The following is a 17,316-nucleotide window of genomic DNA, read 5'->3' as shown; positions in this document are numbered from 1 at the left end:
ATCGAAGGTCACTGACTTTACCATTAGTTTAGCACTCTTGCTGAGTAGTTTAATTATCCTTCTCTTGGCACCGTATGTCTGCTTCACTAATTCTTCTTATTTATGACCCAATAGTTATGAGAATTATGAGAATTATGAGAATAAGCGCTCCCGGTAGCGACGCGCAAGAAATGTTGATAACTTATGTTAAGGCTTGGATTAGGGGACCCTAGAGCTGATTGGTTGAAATCAACCAAGTATAGGTGGTGTGGAATTGCGCGCCCCAGAGGGGCTCTGTCTAACAGATAATCTGTGAAAGAATGTAATATAGTAGATATAGTAGAAATAATATTTTTATTTTCTTTTTCTGCTTTTTAATTAACTAATCAAAGATCAATAGTTAGTAAATCTACTATCTTTACTAATAAAGCTTTGTATAGTAAAATATCAGTGATTTTCCGTTGTTGCCGCGTGGCTTTCCGTACAATCGATATTGCGGATCTACGAGCTCTATCCTCCATATCACTGTAATCAAATTCAATCTATCAAGCCTTTCATATCCCCAATACTGACTAGTCTTTCCCCACGAAGTTGAAAATATATGCGGTAGATGAAGTCACTGCCACGGTTAACTTGATTGCAACCGCAACAAAAAGGCAAATAAGATCTCAGTCACGGAGCAAAGCATCATGCACTCCTGTTTATAGGTATACGTTTACATACAGTGCTTACTTATATATACATATAAATCCAGACACCATCGTTGCAGAAAAGCGCAATCAACCCACCCTAGTTCTCGGTTGCGGGCGCGTCATCCTCCTGCGTCTCTTGCTTCCATTTTCCCGGCAACAGGGTACTTCCTAATACAATCTTCATGGCTAGGGAGGAGAGAGGGATTGGACTAAGTAGGTCGAAGACGGATATCTCAGACTGGAATTCTTTTGTTATCCATGCTCGGATCTCAACCGCTATCAAAGAATCCACTTTTTAACAGTTAGTGTTGAGCTTTTACACATAAAAGAAGAAGCAAACTTACCTCCGTAAGAGTGGAGGGGCTGTGTGCTACTGATGTCCTCCACAGACATCATCAGAACTTTTGCGATACGCGCGATGATGATATCTTCGATAATTGCGGCCACCACCCCTGGTGATTCAGCCTTAAAGGCTTCCAACCCAGCCTGAATCCCGTCATCGGGGTCGTTCAATCCGCTTGTTTTCCAAAACATTGAGAATTTAGCGTCACGGGCCCAGCGAGTTCGTTTTACGGCCTCCATCATCTCCTCCCCGGAAGCCAAGCCAGTGACCACTTGAGGAGGCACCTTGTCATTGCTAGAAAAGTGCCCCATGATAGCGAACTTGACAAGGTGATGGATATCTGTTTCGCTAATCTATAGGAATTTCAGATGGCTCCTATTAACGGTGTCCTCAGACTCAGCGAGATAGCCGATGTCTCGAACTGCGCCGAGATCCAAGGCAACGGCCTTAGCTCCTTGCCGGCGCCGGAAGTACGCGAGTGCATCTTTGTAGACGTTACCAGCGGAATAGTTGGCTTGCCCGGGATTTCCAATAACTCCTGAAATGGACGAAAGCATGACAAAGAAGTCAAGGTCCTTCGGGAGCGCCTCGTGGAGATTCCAAGACCCTTGGATCTTGGGTCTGGTGCAAGTGATCCAGTCATCATACGATGTGTTTTCAAAGATTCCGTCCTATTTACGTGCCATAGTCAGTTGAGCAACCGGAAATAGGAATTCTCATCTCATCTTACCCTCAGTACCATGGAACATTGAACAAGGCCCTTGATTGGCGGCATCTCCGAGTTGCATTGTGATATCGTCTCAAAGACCTTCTCTCGATCCAAGATGTCACAAGCATAAGCATTTGCAGTACATCCATGTCGTCTTAATTGCCTCAAAAAAGCCTTTGCCTCCTCTTTAGAGTTTCCAGACCTGGAGAAAAAAGCCAAGTGCCTTGCCCCGTGGGACTGCAGCATGTCCGCAATACTTCTACCGATTCCCCCGAGACCACCAGCTAACAGGTATGTAGCGTTGGGATCAAGCACAAAGGGAGGCTTGGCTCGCGGCACAACAGGAACTATATCATCTGGATTGGCTCGGACAACAATCTTGCCAGCAAACTTTCCTGACTGAAGGGCTCGAAAAGCCTGCTCTACTTGAGAGTAGTCGTAGATCGTGATTGGAAATAGCTCCTTGAGCTGTTTGGCGTGTAGTAGGTCGAAGATATCTTGGATGGCCTCGGAACTTTCCATATGGACTGCACTGGTGGGGTGGAACTGTTCCAGGTTGACACCGATATAACTGACACCACGAAGGAAGGGCTCCATGTCGAGGCCGGTGTTCCCCAGCAGATCTCGTTTTCCAATCTCGATAAAGCGTCCAAAGTCAGCAAGACAGTGCCATGACTGACGTAAAAGCTCCCCAGATACTGAATTAAGCACTACATCCACACCACGACGCTTTGTCATTCTCATGAGACCTTGGGCGAAGGAACTGTCCCTGGAGTTAAATATGTGGTCTTCTGGAATGCCGTATCGCTCCATCAACAGTTCCTTCTTAGATTTAGAGCCGATGGTCGTATAGACCTCAACACCGAAGTGCTGGCAAATCTGGATTGCGGCTTGGCCAACTCCACCAGCTCCAGAATGGATAAGAGCTGTCTCTCCTCGACCTATCCTGGCCTTGTTGATCAATCCAATCCAAGCAGTCAAAAATGCAATCATGATAGTGGTTGCACCTTCGATAGTCATATGTGGAGGGACATGTTGGATGAACGTCTGCCTGATGCGAATATGGGTATTGAAACCACCTGGAACAAGGCCCGCCGCAACTATACAAGATTAGCCTCATCACAGCAACTCGGTACAACTTTGTTAATGCGCATACCTTTGTCGCCCGGTTTGAACTTTGTCACATCCGACCCAACCTTGGTGATGATGCCTCCGGCCTCACAACCAAGGGTAGGCGTAGGGACTTGCCCCAAGGCCGCCATAACGTCCACAAAGTTGAGACCTACGTAAAGGTGAGCCATAAGAATCGTTTCCATCAACTAGTATCAAGAGCTTACCAGTACACAAGACCTTCATTTCAACATAGTCAGACTTCAACGGTTCTTGGAATTGCTCGTCGTCGACAAATTGAAGCGTGTTGAGCAAGCCGGGCTCACCAAGGACCATCTTCAGCGGCCGATCCTGTTGGAAGAGCCTTTCCATAACCGGCTGTGGCCGCTTGCTTATCTCTGCAATTGCTGAATTTATACCAGATTCTTCAAGGAGTCGTGGCACGTAGAGACAGCCGTTGTCCTCGGCGAATTCATGGTCTCTAACTTCTCGTTCGGAAGACTCGAAAAGAGACTGAAAGACTTCGGAAACCAGGTTGGCAGCGAGCTGGGACTTTAAATTGAGGCCTGACGATAAGTCTAGTGTTCCCACACGTATATCTGGATCTTCAGATCGAAGGGCACGGAAAAGTCCAGTTGAGACTCCAGAATAAGGCTTAGAAGGACCGACGACCTGACCTCCTCGAGTTATCCATAAAGTACCCACGCTATTTAGTAACATGCTTTTTACTGCCTCAAAGACTTGCTCTGAGATATCTTCAAGGACTGGAACTTCAACCTCAAGGAGGGAAATCAGGACTTTGCCCGACACATCTCCGATGGTATCCAAGGTTCTGTGGTTGACGGATAACCCAAGTTTGATCAAGAGGTTCGCAATGTTAACAGAAAGCGCAGAGCAACCATCAATAGAAGTAGTTGGGTTGACGATAATTACTTCAGAGAAATCAAAGGATGGATCGTGTTCGACAGAGGATACCATCACAGACAACTGATGAACGTGTGCATCCCCGGAATCCTGGATCAAATGCTCAACCCCGACAAAGCCACTCTCTTTCAATACTTTATCCCAACCATCTTCATCTAGTGGGCCGAATAAAGCCGAACTTCTATTGAAGTTGCGCCACCATCTCGGATCAGAGCCAAGTACAAATGTCGTCCTCAGCTGAGCTTTTGTGATTGCACCCAGCAGTAATTTACCGCCAGGCTTCAATAGTTTCTTCAAGTTACGCAGGCCTAACCCGAGGTCGGTAGTGGTCAATAGGAGCTCGTTGAATATAATGTAGTCAAACTTTTCCAACACGAAGCCTTGAGCTTCAGGGTCCTTCTCAATATCCAAGACTTTGAGCTCGACTATAGATGCCCATTTCTCCAACAGATCTTGAGCAGAAGCTAGAGTCTCTTGTTTGCTGTCAGTGAAGGTGTAATTCGTTAAACGTGCAGACCCCGACGTTTTACCGCTCAGTCGCTCCAACACGGAAGTTGCACAGGATATTGATCCGCTATCTCCAACTTCCAAAACTTCCATGTTGGGCCTCACGTATCCGATAGTATTCATGAATTCTGCCATTATCGAGTTGACAAAGGGCCAGCCTATGGAACTATCAATGAACTTTGAGATGAACTCCTCGTTTAACACCTCGATTCTAGCGCCCGGTTTGTTGATGATGTTGTCTAGCTTGTTTCTAACTGTCTCAATTGCCTCCATTGTCGGAGAGCTTTCGAAAGCGACAGAGCCTGTGCTCGAGAGGCTACTGTATGACATATTTGCAACACTGCGCATCCAACGGATGTAGCTTTGCAATGTTAGATCGGCCTCTTTCTCAGGCTCAGTGGATACAGGAACTAGAGAGTCCTGAATGAATTCGGACACGGCCTGGTCACAAAGTGAAGCACTTCTCACAAGAACCGGATCAAGGGAGAAACGATGCTGGTTCAAAAGCTTGCTTGTTGTTATATGTGAGGTTCCAATGTCCATCTTCCACTCAAAGTGGGAACAGATATTCCTGGAAGGAGCTTTGGTGGAACGAGAAGAGAGCTCGGTGCAAACAAAGCCTTTTAACAGTATCTTGGGCTCATTCCATGAATCGTCAGATACAATGACAGAACCAAGCTGCTGGAGGCGTTGTTTAGGCTTCAAGGTACTGAATCCTTTCAGAATGGATCCGGTGGCGGATGGGAGAGAAGCCGCAACATACAAAGACTCAATGAAGCTTGGAACCATGGGAGGAGAGTCACTCTCCACCGTTCCACAACATGCCATCATCTGAAATATGCCGTCAAGCACAGTGGGGTGAATTGGACTGGGATACTCGAAGTTCTCAGGCATCCTTGCGGCCGTGTCCGGAATCTGAAGCTCGCAATAGCCGAAGCCGTCGCCAGAATGAACGCGTGTAATATTCCGGAACAGAGGCCCAAATTGAAGGCCTAGGCCGTTGAGCTTATCATATACACGACCAACGTGACGCTCCTTAGTCGGCTTTTCCTGAATAGACAAATACTCTTGTTTGTAGGAGTTCCACTCCCGGGTAGCTTCCATACAGTTACCAATTTCGTTGGGCTTAGTCGCATAGATGGTTTTCACAAGACCCGAGCAGTGCTCAAGAGAGGTAATATCAGGTCCAATGGACAAAATTGAATAGTGAGTCCAGTGAGATGTATTCACTTTCGTTCCAAAATTGTGGGGTTTGAGTTCCACCACTGTCTCTATAGCCACAACGGGGGAGGTGAAGAGCATGGCTTTGTGGAAAGAGACGTCTCGGAATTGGTAACCCTGGAGAACCTCTGATTGATTTGCAGTTTCCTGGCAAGCCTCCAACACCATAGCAAGCATAGCTGCAGCCGGGAGAACGATCATTCCTTGAATTCGGTGATCCATAAGCCAAGGGATCTCGATCGGCTTTAGGAAATTAGTCCAGCGAGGGGAGACTAAGTTGTAGTCTTCCACCTGTTGACCGAGCAAGTCGGATCTAGGTCGATCCCTGGTCCGTCTTCTCAAATTGGAACGTGATTCGTTCCAGTATCGTCGCTTGTGGTTGAACGGATACCTGGGCAAATTGACCAACGCTCTGGAACTGACCGGGGTTTTCGACGTGGAGTTGACAAGTGCTAGGTCCAGACTGAACCCCAAACTCCATAGTCGCCCGGCCGCATGCAATGCGCTCTCTGTGGCATCAACTCCTCGTTGTAGCACGGATGTATAGTTTACAGTCTTGAGGTACGACTCCGAGATATCGGCCACAATATCCCTTAGTGGTCCTTGCAAAGCTGAATGAGGCCCAATCTCAATTAGACCCCCGACGCTGGCCATTCCCTTACGGCGACTTCTTGTGGTACGCTGGCTGATAAGGGCCGTGACGGCCTCAGAGAACCTAACTGGACTAAGAAGGTTCTTCACCCAATATTCTGCTCCCATGTCGACGTGGGAGATCTCGGATCCCGTGACGGATGAAAAAAAGGAGACATTTGACTGTTCGCTTGGCAGAACATCACGGACAGATTCCAGATATTTTTCAGCTATCACCTTCATGTGAGGCGAATGATATGCTGTCTGAACTTTGAGCTTTCTACACCAGATGTTATCAGCCTTGAACATATCCTCGATCTCTGACACAGCGGTGGAATCGCCGGATATTGTTACGCTCTGGGGACTGTTGATGCAAGCCACTATTGCTTCACCTGCTGTGGCTTTGTCAAGGTACTTTTGCGCTGCGGCTTCGGAGATACCTGCTGCCATCATTGAACCTTTACGGTCCGGTAAAAGGGTCGGTATTTCAGCTGAGTGAACTCCCCGATGGTAAGAGACTTTCCAGGCTCCCTCCTTGTTCAAAATACCGGCAGCATACGCTGCAGCTATGCTTTTGTTAGCTTAGACTCATGCATAGTAGTGGCTCACACTATCCGCGAGAAGGGTTATGTACCTATTTCACCGCTCGAGTGGCCCACGACGGCTTTTGGGCGCAAACCCCAGTGATTTAGAAGGTCTACCAGTGCAATCTGAAGAACAGTGCACAATGGTTGGGAGATTTGGGGTTCATTGACGTGGCTCTCATCTTCATCACGGTTGAGCTCCTCCAGAACAGACCAGGTACATCCAAGTGAGGAGATGTATTCGTTCGCCGCGGTGATGCTGTCCTTAAAGACCTCGTAATCCTGCAGTTCTCTTCCCATGGCGAACCATTGTGCTCCTTGTCCAGTAAAGACAAAAGCACAGGATGGGGACTTGACAGCACGGGAAATTTTAGGCAGAGTCCTCTCCAATGATTCTGCGAGACTCTCCATCGACCCTGCGATAGCAAAGCTTCTCCAATCAAAGATGGTTCTCCGCTCGGAAAGGGTGTAGGCTAGAGCAGCCATCTCTGTGCTTTTCTCAAGAGGCAGTTCGCTGTCGTTCAAGCTCGAATTGCTTCTGATAAACTCTACATATGTCTGGGCCATGCGAGCAAGACCATCTTGTTCAGGTGATGAAAAGACGAACAGCTTTTTCTTGGCTGTTCCATCTTTCTTCAATAGGGAGTCTCCCTCGTCAAGTGAAATTCCTGAATCAGTACTTTGGGAGAGTGGTGTGCTGGATTCTATCCGTGTGTTGTGATTACCGGCCAGATTTCTTTCTGTTCACACGTCATGAGTGATTCATGTTCCGCAGCAGCTTGACAGTGGAGGGATCATTTTAACCTACCCTTCAGATAATGAAACGCATCGTCGAGAATAAGATGAGCGTTGGTTCCACCATATCCGAACGAGTTCACACTAGCACGACGAAGCCCTGAAGTTGGCCATGGTGTGAGCTCCGAAGGAATTAGTATGTTCCATTCCTCTAAGCGTAGACGAGGGTTGGGAGTCTGAAACCCGTGGACAGCAGGTATCATGCCATTCTCCAAAGCAAGAACAGTTTTGATGACTCCAGCAATGCCCGATGCACCTTCAAGGTGTCCAATATTGCTCTTTACAGATCCAACAAGAAGGGGATAGTCGTTTTTCGTCTTAGCAGAGCCGATAGTCTGTCCAATGGCTGATATCTCCAAGGGATCACCTACGGCAGTACCAGTCCCGTGTGCCTCGAAGTAAGTTGTTCGCGAAAAGTCAAGACCGGCCGCCTCATATGTTGACCGAATCAGATTTACCTGAGCGTCAGAGCTCGGCACGGTGATTCCTGGGGTTTTGCCATCTTGGTTGATACCAGTACCCTAAATGAGAAAGACCTAAGCCGGGTGGGGTTCTAAGATGGAGAAGTAAGGGTGCATAAACGTACTCTGATGACAGCGCGGATGACATCGTTATCACGAAGAGCATCCGCCAACGGCTTTATTAAGATGGTACCCACGCCTTCACCGCGGCTGTAGCCATTGGCCCGGCTGTCAAAACTGTGGCATGTTCCGTCAGGGCTGAGAAACCGCAGAGCTGATAGTCCTCTCCAGACTTCCGGCTGAATTATTATATTCGTACCAGCAACAACTGCCTGTAGCCAGAATTATTAGTATCAAGTTTGATCACGTATGAAGAGGGATGAGGCCCGATAAAGCGACAAGCTGCAACAAGAGTGGGCAGAACGCTAGGTACCATTCTGCTTTGCCCTGCTCGCAGTTCTTGGCAAGCCAGATGGAGTGCTACTAGACTTGCCGAACATGCAGTATCGACCATGAGTGACGCGCCTCGCAGGTCATAGAACCATGAAAGCCGATTCGCCAACATCGAGGCTCCACAGCCAGTTGACGCGTACGGAGATATGTTGTTCATCTCTCGGCCAGATGTCGCCTCATAGTCTTTGGTAAAGCCCCCAACCACGCTATCTCCGGTAAGATTTTGATCAGTGGTGATATCGAGCCGACTTACACAGCTGTTTGGCTTCCAGCCACAGATCTGATAGACATACCGGCTGGTTGTTTGTTAGCATGTCGAGTTCAACCGAGTTCGTAGTTTGCGCACCATTCTCAAACGCCTCGTATGTGACTTCTAGAAGGATACGATGTTGCGGGTCCATCCCCTCCGCTTCTGCAGCGGACATTGAGAAGAAAGGCGCATCGAAAGCGCCAATATCTCCTGTCAGAAAGTGACCTTCCTTGGTGATGATCTGGCATGGAATTCCAGAATTAGAGAGACCCCACAAACGAACAGTTTGGAACACTTACAGATCCTTGGCGATCGGCTGAGGGATGATAGTACGCGTCGGCTTTGAAACGATCCGCTGGAATACGTGTTCTTGTAGATTTACCATTGCTGAGTACATCCCAGAAGCCATTGGCAGAGTGGGCCTCACCAGGGAAGCGCCAGCTCATGCCAACAATAGCAAGAGGCTCTAACTTGTCATCCATCGTGTGTATTCCGGACTCCGGATTGGGCATCTCAGCAAGTCTTCAAGGTTTCTCCGAGCACAAATGAGGAAGATTCCCTAATGTATGAGCAGATTGATATCACAGGACAACGACTTGTCTAGCCATGCACATCTTTCCCAGATACTCAGACCCTCGTCTGTTATATAATCAGAAGTCCATCAGAATTTCTCCCATCCAAGAATGGTCCCGCAAACCGTTAATCACGCGTGGTGTCGCACTGTTCCCTGGGGGATCCAATCCCCGCACGAAACACGATATCGCCGACTGGAGACGGACAAGGGTTTCATCCTTGGCAGATATATTGTTTTCTTGAGTGGGAAAGGTCGAAGTTGCCAGATGATAGCGAGACCGTCGGAGATTCCGTAACACGAACACTTCTTGAGTCGAGCCAAAGCGCCGTATTGGTCCGGCCAATTCTTTTTGGGGGCCTTTTCAAAGTACGAAGACCTTCTTGTCCTATTTCAGTGGTCGGGTCTCGGCCTTGAAGGTATGGGCGCGCCGCGGCAACTTGTTTAGATATTAAGGCCTGAAAAGACGCCGAACTTAGTGAGTAGGACTAGGACATGCTATGAGCTAGTCTTTCATATCGAGTAGAGACTCGGTGTGTATTTTTTCTGTGTGAATTCCAGGAAGGGACAATGTAAGACACAGCTGAGCCATGAAGTGGGATTGACTTCAATGTGGATGGGAATATAGTGTAGTCCTTGTGGGCTTTTCACTCTATCTTGGTTCGATAGAAGACCATAGAAGAGACCCACTATAGCAGTACTAGCATGATGCGTTGCGTTCTGGAACGTGTTCTCTTTCCCGATGATCTGTACATACATTCAAGAGAAAAGATGATATAGTATGTTCATGTTCTCTATAAGAAAGTTTACACTTGTGCCTAATCTGATTCCGAATGAAGTGTCAAAAAACTGGTGAAAAGAGAAGAGAAGAACTAGAAGCATGGCAAAACATAGACTAGTCAAAACAACTCAGCTGAAAAGCTCCCAAGTTACAAGCTCGAGTTATTTTGAGCCCATACCCTTGATATAGCATGCGTCCTGCCTCTCACCTTCACGCGCCGCAGCCGCCGCCTCAGTACGCAAATATACTTCTTCAAGGTCCGCGAGCCGTTCCTTTATTGACTGGGGATTTCGCTGGTAGGTGAACAGAGTGACGATCAGGCACGCAGCCGAGATACCAGCACAGATACGCATATCAACCGTAAAAACATCGATATAAGTATCCCTCACATACAATTGCTCCCTGATGGAGAATCCAAGTATAGCCGTAGGCGATCTGTAAAAATCATCCAACTTCTCCGGCGTCAGTACGCCCGTCAGCGCGTCTTGAACCTTCTGGTTAAAGACTATGAAGCTGATAGCGATGCCAATACTACCGCCGAAGACACGAGCCTGGGCGACGATCCCTTGCGCCACGGCTATTTTACCATATCCAAGATTCTAGTCAGTTATTGCTGATATTTGTTTTGTTCTCTCCAGGTTCAAGGAGGGGCACGCACCGTGATCTTCAAAGTCCACCTGCATGGAGGTGAGGAAGGTTATCGTAGACAAGCTCAGCCCTAGTCCCAAACCGAGGATCACCTCAAATCCATACTGCTTTGCGACCGGTTCCACAGACTCGGGGAGCGTGGAGAGAAGGGCGCTGCCGATCAGCATAAATATACTGGCTAGGTTCAGGGTCCAGAATGTGTTGTTCTTTTTGGCGGAGACGGCGCCGCCCAAAGCTGACCCGACTGCAGTGCTTCCCATCAAGGGTAGAAGGAGGATTCCGGATCCGATCGCGTCTTTGAGGTTGACTATTTGCGCTCTGATAGGGATGTTGACGATGGTTAGGAGCATGACGAAACCAGTTAGTATTGTGCTCCTGTTGCGGACTTTGTTAGTTTTTATTCCTGGATCGTTGAGGTTCTGGGTTAGAGCTTACACAAAGCCAGCTAACATGACTCGGTTCGTTAGTAGGCGGAATGGTAACTGGGGCCGAAGGAGCTGAAGTTTGGGGTGCCACGACACTACCCACTGCCAGAAGACCAGCGCGATCCAGGCGAGGCCCGAGATAATAAAGATCAAGATGACGGGTGCACTTTTCCAAGCATAGGCCCTGACAGCCGCTTCATTGAGGATGAAAACGAAAAGAACGCAGCCGAGCATAATCAAGAGTGTCCCTAGGTAGTCGAGATGCTTGAAACTGATAACACTCGTGGCATGGAAATCATTCGGCCATGTGAAGAACAGGGCTACTGCCGGCACGAAGGCACAAGGACCGCTTTGAGATTCATGGATTAGCTCCTTGTGAGGTACAGATAGAGACAGCTTACTTGATCCAAAATGCCCATCGCCAAGAGGTATATGTGGTGAATAGACCACCTATAATTGGCCCGCTGATGCCTGCTAGAGCCACGATAATCCCAATGATAGAAGATACCACGGGCAGGAGACTCGGTGGACTTATCTCAGGGTAGATGATCATCGCCATGGCGTAGAGTCCGGCTCCCCCAACGCCCTGCCAGGCTCGGAAACCGATGAGCTGATTGAGATCTTTTGACGCGGCGCACGCCATAGATGCAGCAAGGAATATGACAAAACATGCTAAAAGGGCAAATTTCCGGCCAACCACGTCGGACAGCCGAGCGACAAAGACAGCACAGCCTGTAAATGTGTTAGGAGAGCGCATTTCCCACCTTAGTTCTTCACACGGGGAATGAAGGCTGTAGATCCTTACCAACATACGCCAGGGTGTAGGATAAAACAATCCAAGATGATAATCGAAACCCCCCAAACTCATCCGAGATCGTGTAGAGCATCGTCGATACAATGGTCGTATCCATTAACGATAAGAACAGACCGAGGGCAATGCTAAAGGGCCATCTCGTCAGCTGCTATTAGGGTGCAGATTCATGCATTACATCTCAGCTCATCGCCATACCAAAGAAGAATAATGACCAGCGGCCAGGTCGCTATTACAGGCCTTTTAACTTCGAGTTCCCCCGGAAGGCCATCTTTGCTCCGTTTCGCCTTTGCAGCATCTTCACTGGACTTCTCCACAGGAGCAATCACCTCCGCGGACTGGTTCTCTATTCCCGACATTGTCTTTCGAGTCAGAGGAGAGAAGAAAGTTTTGCTTTAATTAGGGTTTAGGGTTTGAGATGGCGAAGTTCTGAGTATAGTAACTCATACTGTCTTCCGTCAATCATAATTTCTCTTGCATTGTCTCACGGGGACCATCGTAGCAAGATATTAGGATCGTCTAAGGGCTGGTGCCTAGTACGGCCCAAGGAAGCGAGGGGAGAAATCATGGGACGTTTGTTGAAGGTTCAGGCCCTGCAACTAGTGACAGCCACTAGCCCACTAGCCAGATCACCAGCCAACAGGCCAATTCTTTCGGCCACTTTCTCAACAACACCCCGGACTAGTCTCAACCAATATGGGATGGTTTAATGATCTGGACGCACCGGTCCGGATGACGCTGACAGCCAGTGTTTGCTGTCCCTTCTCTCTCTTTTATAGGTTTTGTGCCTTCCCCCAGCAATTAGTGGCTAGCCGAGGCGTAGTGATGCCATGTGATGCTTTCTGCCTGCGAACGATGACATGGATCACCGCATCACAGGAGACAAGGAGCTGTACTAACATGTCTCGTTTCTGGCCCTCGACTGCTCCTTCTCTGCTTTTGCTTGAAGGACTGAGAACAATAGAACATATCCTAGTTTAACACTCTCAAAACCGATCTGTCAGTCCTCACTTTCGCCCTTGGGGCTTCCATGGGACGCACAATACCGCAGTGACTCAAGGAAATCGTGGTGGAGAATGCGTTGAAGCAAACTATCAGTGATGTGAAAGCTTCCTCTGGATTCAGTGGCGCCGAAGCACAAGCGGACCAATGGGTTACCAGGCTGGGCCTAGCATCATAGGAATCCTCAACAATATCGTCTCTAAGGTTAGTTTGTCATTATTCGCCGCATAATTTGAAGAGAAACAGTCGTTGACAAAGGGCTGTGGAAATCCGTGTTCGCCTCTGCTGGTGTTACCAGCATTGTCGCTTTAGATCTCAACCCCCTCTACGATCCTACTGGACTGCTCTCAACAGAGTTTGAGTCGAAGGCTGCTTCAGGTGGCAAGTCCACCATTGCTAACGAAGCTGTGCGGCTAGATGCAGCGTACAAAACTGCCATTGGTGCCTGTGCGTAAGCGACGGTACCATGCCAGTCCTTGATCAATTGATTCATGGAGGATATATGTAGAACAGAAAGAGCTAGAAAGCGGAATTTCTTCCCATGATCAAGCTTTCTGAAACACAGTTGCCTATGTTCATATTCACCTCGCACCCTTCAGACATCAAACCTAGTGAGCAGAAATTGAATAATTAGTCGTGGACTTCTTTTTACGCCTCATGTCCAAATCAATCCCGGAGGGCATACGGGGCGTAAGCTCTCTATGGGCTCAAGCTAAACTCAGGAGTATGCTATCAATTGGTGAAGACGTGACGACTTACCTATAAACGGAGGAGGGGCGGTCAGGCAATAGTAGTCATACCATATAATAATAGGATGTGAATCGGAAGTGACAAATTCATGAGGAGTCTGTTTGTAAAATCACACGTATGTGGACATTAAAAAAGTGAATATCAATCGACAAATATATTCTGTTACTACTGCAGGTGTGCCATTCGAATTGCCCAATCGATCGCAAAGGTGACTGCCTGCAGGTCGCTCGAGTTCCGTGGAACTTGGTGCCCACCGTGGAATTCAACGACACGGGACAGATTCTTGTTGCAAAGCCTAGCCTGCAATTCACTCTGCCTTCGAAATGGGTCAGCCCGGCCGATAGCGTGCACCGTGGGGATAGAGATGCGCTGCTTGTTCGCTAAAGGGTGGTAGACCCGCGGAAAGTCTTCGTGACTGTCTCTCTTTTCCCATTGCTTGTGGGCAGCGGTATGGTGCTCCGCTGCATTTTCCGTCAGTTGACGAACAAATCCAACCATATCGTTTACCACGGCTTTTTTTTGGCCTGGTAGTAGCAACTTGGCCCGGCGCTTTGGTGCAGATTTAATCTTGCTAGTCTTATCCAATGCACTAATTTCGACCTCAGCCTTGACATTCTCTCCTTCCTCCTCACTACTGATGTCGTTATCGTGTCTTCCAAGCCTGTCAAGTCCCTTGAAGTATCGGCTGTACTTCTTGATGATGTCTGCATTGAACTGGGCATCAGGTGATATAGAAAGGATGGAGCAGAAGAAGACGGCAAAACGGAAAGGCGGAGGTTGGTGAGGCTGATAGACCTCGTGATGATATAGTATAGACAGAGCAAGCGACGCCCCTTGGCTGAATCCGATGACGCCATCAAAGGGCCCTTCTTCTTCGATGGTATCCAGTATAAAGTCGTGTGCTGACTTGACCTGGGCCGAAGATAAACCTTCATACCAACAGTAGAAGGGACCCTTCACGATGGCTGGAAGTTCTATTCATGACGAAATATAAGAAGATGATCTAGCATGGTGGATAAGTCCCATCGTGTTGCCCATACCTTTTGCAGGACCACATGGAATAGGAGCATCGAGGAAAACATAATTGTGAGTCTCTCCGAGTAGATTACAAACGACGGAAATCTGCTTCTCGAAGATTTCTGCGGACGTTCCCCTATACAATATTATGAGTTGGCGTGCTTGAGTTGAAAGGTATTACGCGCATAATATAGATAGATAGATAGATATAGGTATATATGTCTTGTTCAAATGAACACCACTTGTAACTAAAAGAGACAAAGGACGTACCATGGATGGAGACAGAGAATCTTCATATTGATCGGTTCAGGCCCCTCTTAGAAGAGCATAGTGGAGGAAATGAAGAGGTTGTCGAGCATATTGATATCGGTCTCATTCAATAGAAGCAAAAACGGCATAGGGTCCACGAGGGAACGGGCGTAGTAATCGATCGGTTAGTGTAAGAAAAATTGCCCGAAGAATTCTCCTTTCGGCAATAGTCATTGTACTTTCCTGCACGTCCAATTCGTTTCAGCACCCCTGGTAAGGCCCATAAAAAGCTATGTGGGGATTAGCAATGAGGGTATAACAATTAAGACCCAAAAGATCATAGTAGGGAAGTCCTTCCCAAAGACTAACGGCGAATGGGAATGTATCCACATCATTAATGTCACAACAAATTGTTATAGGACCGGAAAGTGTGAAAATGCGAATCCAAAATGTCCATATTTATTGTATTGTAGAGGATGCTGGCCATTCCTCGGCAGGTGTACTGTATTGTAATGTTTTTGAGTTTTGCATTGAGCTTAAGCATATTTGACTGAAAAGCGAGGGTTTAGAAGCATTCTATTATTACTCACCATATATTTCATTATGGCATGCAGTTGTTGTTATCTTACCACAGTTTGTGGAATTGCAACATGCTAAGACTATTATAACTTTATACTAGGCACATAAAGAGAGTTGGGTTAGCGTGATCACCAAGAATATGCTAGTCTTACATCTAACTAGTACTCGACAAGGGAAGTGCCATCTGTCAAGGAATTCTTTTGGCTCGTTTAATATTTTTTCCTTTTTTATTCTTTTTATATTTTTTTGTACCAGGGAGCAGGGGAAGAAAATCAATTGAGTTTCGTTCCCGGGGGTCTTCTTCCACGGCAACATCCATGGAATGCACATACTCGACGACATAAACTCAATGGAGCGCGTCATCATTGAAAACCTAATGATTACTGTGTAGGTACAAGATCAACATTATGTAGGTGCCTGAGAAACTTCGCTCCACCGTGCTACTCCCTTACGTTACCATAGACATTACGCAGTTCTCAACTTCCAAGATATTTCGAAATACTTCATACAACAACACATATTTGGAAAAGGGATGTAGCAGGCATTGAATCTCCAAAAGGGAGTAATCCCAGGGACCAAGATTGATGTAATTAAATTTGGGTTAGTTTCCATTGGTTAGATAGAGTAGGAGTGTAATCCGTTTGGGGTGGTGTCATCCATATTAAAGCTCTATACTCTTTAACATTACGATGTAAACTTGGAAAGTCCGGGAAGTCGAGGCTCAAACAATATACTACAGCAAGAAACCGTGGAGATACGGCCAAGAACAGCCCCAGAGAAGGATTTGTCCGTCCATGGGAAATAATTTCTTGAAATTGAGTTCTGAGCCTCGGGAATAAAATGGTCAGTGCCTTGATATGGTTGACTCTCATGTTAGGCGCCAGCTGCATGGCTTCGAGTATATGTGTCAGGGGACATTCCGGTCCGGGGCAGGGACCGGCCACTAGGTAAGATCCCCGCAGAACCCAAGGAGGACATGCATGGGCACGTTGGTGTTACAAGAGGTAAACCAGAGTGTATAAGTTATGCTCGAGGCGATACTACGGTCCAGCAACTAGGTACCGAGAGCAATGTATGTACTGACATACCTACCAGTGCCGCCATAGGGCTGCCAAAGTAGCAGGTGCACTTCTCTGAGCCAACAAATGTGAATCATTTCAATCGGGAGGCACCCTCAAGAAACCAAACCACCCTCTTCACCCAATACAGTCACCGATAGCCCCAAGATCAACGTGAAGGACAAGTTGGGGATTCCAAAAGATGAGACTACTCGTCATGGCTGCACTTGGCTTTCGAAATATATCTTTCAACCTGTCAACTGAGCGAATCGCACTGTACTAACGAACCTGAACAGAGGGAATGGGTTGGTTATTCGGGTGGAATTGAAGCTTAAGTGAGTAGAGAGGTAGAACATCTGTGACTTGGCTAACTTATATTTCGTATTCTAGACCAGGAAATCAAGCAGTTCCCAGTTTAGATTGGGCCAACAGGTGGGAGAAAGCAATAGGTTGTCTTTCAGCATGGGAACTCAAGAATGTGGATATGTATGAAATGGATGAGCTTGCCCTTGCAGCCTTTTGGGACAGGGTTAGGGGCTGATGTGTACCATATGCATATGGGCCAGACGAGTGAATAAAATTATGGGAACTGCCACAGGAATCAATAATGACATATTAAAACTTGGGAAATGCTGCCTATTTGCAACGGAGTTGCTCCTGTTTTGTCCAAGATAATTTTAGGGCATTGCTAGCGTATTAGGTAGGCTACAGTATACATATCCATTGAATGTAATTGTCAAGGAATATCACAGTGGAACAAGCCATGT

The 17,316-nt window shown here is 47.4% G+C and overlaps 6 protein-coding genes across 6 annotated transcripts; 2 read left to right on the top strand and 4 right to left on the bottom strand.

Annotated features, from left to right (window-relative positions):
* Positions 1–660: 660 nt before the first annotated feature.
* On the bottom strand, positions 661–8,015 carry BDW43DRAFT_259102 (uncharacterized protein). Its single transcript, XM_032040058.1, has 6 exons — positions 7,508–8,015; positions 6,750–7,439; positions 3,061–6,681; positions 2,880–3,005; positions 1,745–2,823; positions 661–1,685 (listed from the first exon to the last, which is right to left on the bottom strand). The coding sequence occupies exons 1-6, from the start codon at positions 7,695–7,697 to the stop codon at positions 1,368–1,370; spliced, it is 6,024 nt and encodes a 2,007-aa protein (XP_031906591.1). The 5' UTR covers positions 7,698–8,015; the 3' UTR covers positions 661–1,367.
* BDW43DRAFT_11240 (beta-ketoacyl [acyl carrier protein] synthase domain-containing protein) lies at positions 7,948–9,635 on the bottom strand. Its single transcript, XM_032037934.1, has 5 exons — positions 8,958–9,635; positions 8,755–8,899; positions 8,662–8,704; positions 8,081–8,614; positions 7,948–8,015 (listed from the first exon to the last, which is right to left on the bottom strand). The coding sequence occupies exons 1-4, from the start codon at positions 9,168–9,170 to the stop codon at positions 8,263–8,265; spliced, it is 753 nt and encodes a 250-aa protein (XP_031906590.1). The 5' UTR covers positions 9,171–9,635; the 3' UTR covers positions 7,948–8,015; positions 8,081–8,262.
* Positions 9,636–10,171: 536 nt separating this feature from the next.
* On the bottom strand, positions 10,172–11,994 carry BDW43DRAFT_296102 (MFS general substrate transporter; the record flags this gene model as incomplete). The annotated part of the gene is made up of 5 exons (XM_032044160.1): positions 10,172–10,587; positions 10,669–11,033; positions 11,094–11,432; positions 11,485–11,815; positions 11,889–11,994. The coding sequence occupies 5 exons, from the start codon at positions 11,992–11,994 to the stop codon at positions 10,172–10,174; spliced, it is 1,557 nt and encodes a 518-aa protein (XP_031906589.1).
* A 614-nt stretch (positions 11,995–12,608) lies between these two features.
* On the top strand, positions 12,609–13,215 carry BDW43DRAFT_259049 (uncharacterized protein; the record flags this gene model as incomplete). The annotated part of the gene is made up of 2 exons (XM_032040057.1): positions 12,609–13,100; positions 13,195–13,215. A coding segment is annotated over exon 1 (244 nt), but the record flags the coding sequence as incomplete, so codon positions are not given.
* Positions 13,044–13,351, top strand: BDW43DRAFT_305520 (uncharacterized protein; the record flags this gene model as incomplete). The annotated part of the gene is made up of 2 exons (XM_032045807.1): positions 13,044–13,104; positions 13,155–13,351. The coding sequence occupies 2 exons, from the start codon at positions 13,044–13,046 to the stop codon at positions 13,349–13,351; spliced, it is 258 nt and encodes an 85-aa protein (XP_031906587.1).
* A 299-nt stretch (positions 13,352–13,650) lies between these two features.
* On the bottom strand, positions 13,651–15,066 carry BDW43DRAFT_11059 (serine hydrolase FSH). The gene is made up of 3 exons (XM_032037911.1): positions 14,934–15,066; positions 14,687–14,799; positions 13,651–14,620 (listed from the first exon to the last, which is right to left on the bottom strand). The coding sequence occupies exons 1-3, from the start codon at positions 14,957–14,959 to the stop codon at positions 13,812–13,814; spliced, it is 948 nt and encodes a 315-aa protein (XP_031906586.1). The 5' UTR covers positions 14,960–15,066; the 3' UTR covers positions 13,651–13,811.
* Between the last annotated feature and the right edge of the window lie 2,250 nt (positions 15,067–17,316).

The sequence above is a fragment of the Aspergillus alliaceus genome (assembly GCF_009176365.1).
Source record: "Aspergillus alliaceus strain CBS 536.65 unplaced genomic scaffold BDW43scaffold_1, whole genome shotgun sequence".
Classification (NCBI taxonomy): Eukaryota; Fungi; Ascomycota; class Eurotiomycetes; order Eurotiales; family Aspergillaceae; genus Aspergillus; species Aspergillus alliaceus.
Note: the sequence above shows the minus strand (reverse complement) of the source record. Positions and strands in the feature narration are given on the sequence as shown.

Coding starts and splice junctions, on each gene's coding strand:
- BDW43DRAFT_11240 (XM_032037934.1), bottom strand. CDS start 9,170: ATGCCCAATCCGGAGTCCGGAATACACACGATGGATGACAAGTTAGAG. Junction 8,705..8,754: donor ATACGAGGCGTTTGAGAATG/GTGCGCAAACTA, acceptor ACAAACAACCAG/CCGGTATGTCTATCAGATCT. Junction 8,615..8,661: donor GCTGGAAGCCAAACAGCTGT/GTAAGTCGGCTC, acceptor TACCGGAGATAG/CGTGGTTGGGGGCTTTACCA.
- BDW43DRAFT_259102 (XM_032040058.1), bottom strand. CDS start 7,697: ATGATACCTGCTGTCCACGGGTTTCAGACTCCCAACCCTCGTCTACGC. Junction 2,824..2,879: donor GTTCAAACCGGGCGACAAAG/GTATGCGCATTA, acceptor AATCTTGTATAG/TTGCGGCGGGCCTTGTTCCA. Junction 1,686..1,744: donor AATGTTCCATGGTACTGAGG/GTAAGATGAGAT, acceptor GCACGTAAATAG/GACGGAATCTTTGAAAACAC.
- BDW43DRAFT_11059 (XM_032037911.1), bottom strand. CDS start 14,959: ATGAAGATTCTCTGTCTCCATCCATG. Junction 14,800..14,933: donor ATTCTCTGTCTCCATCCATG/GTACGTCCTTTG, acceptor AATATTGTATAG/GGGAACGTCCGCAGAAATCT. Junction 14,621..14,686: donor TCCATGTGGTCCTGCAAAAG/GTATGGGCAACA, acceptor CGTCATGAATAG/AACTTCCAGCCATCGTGAAG.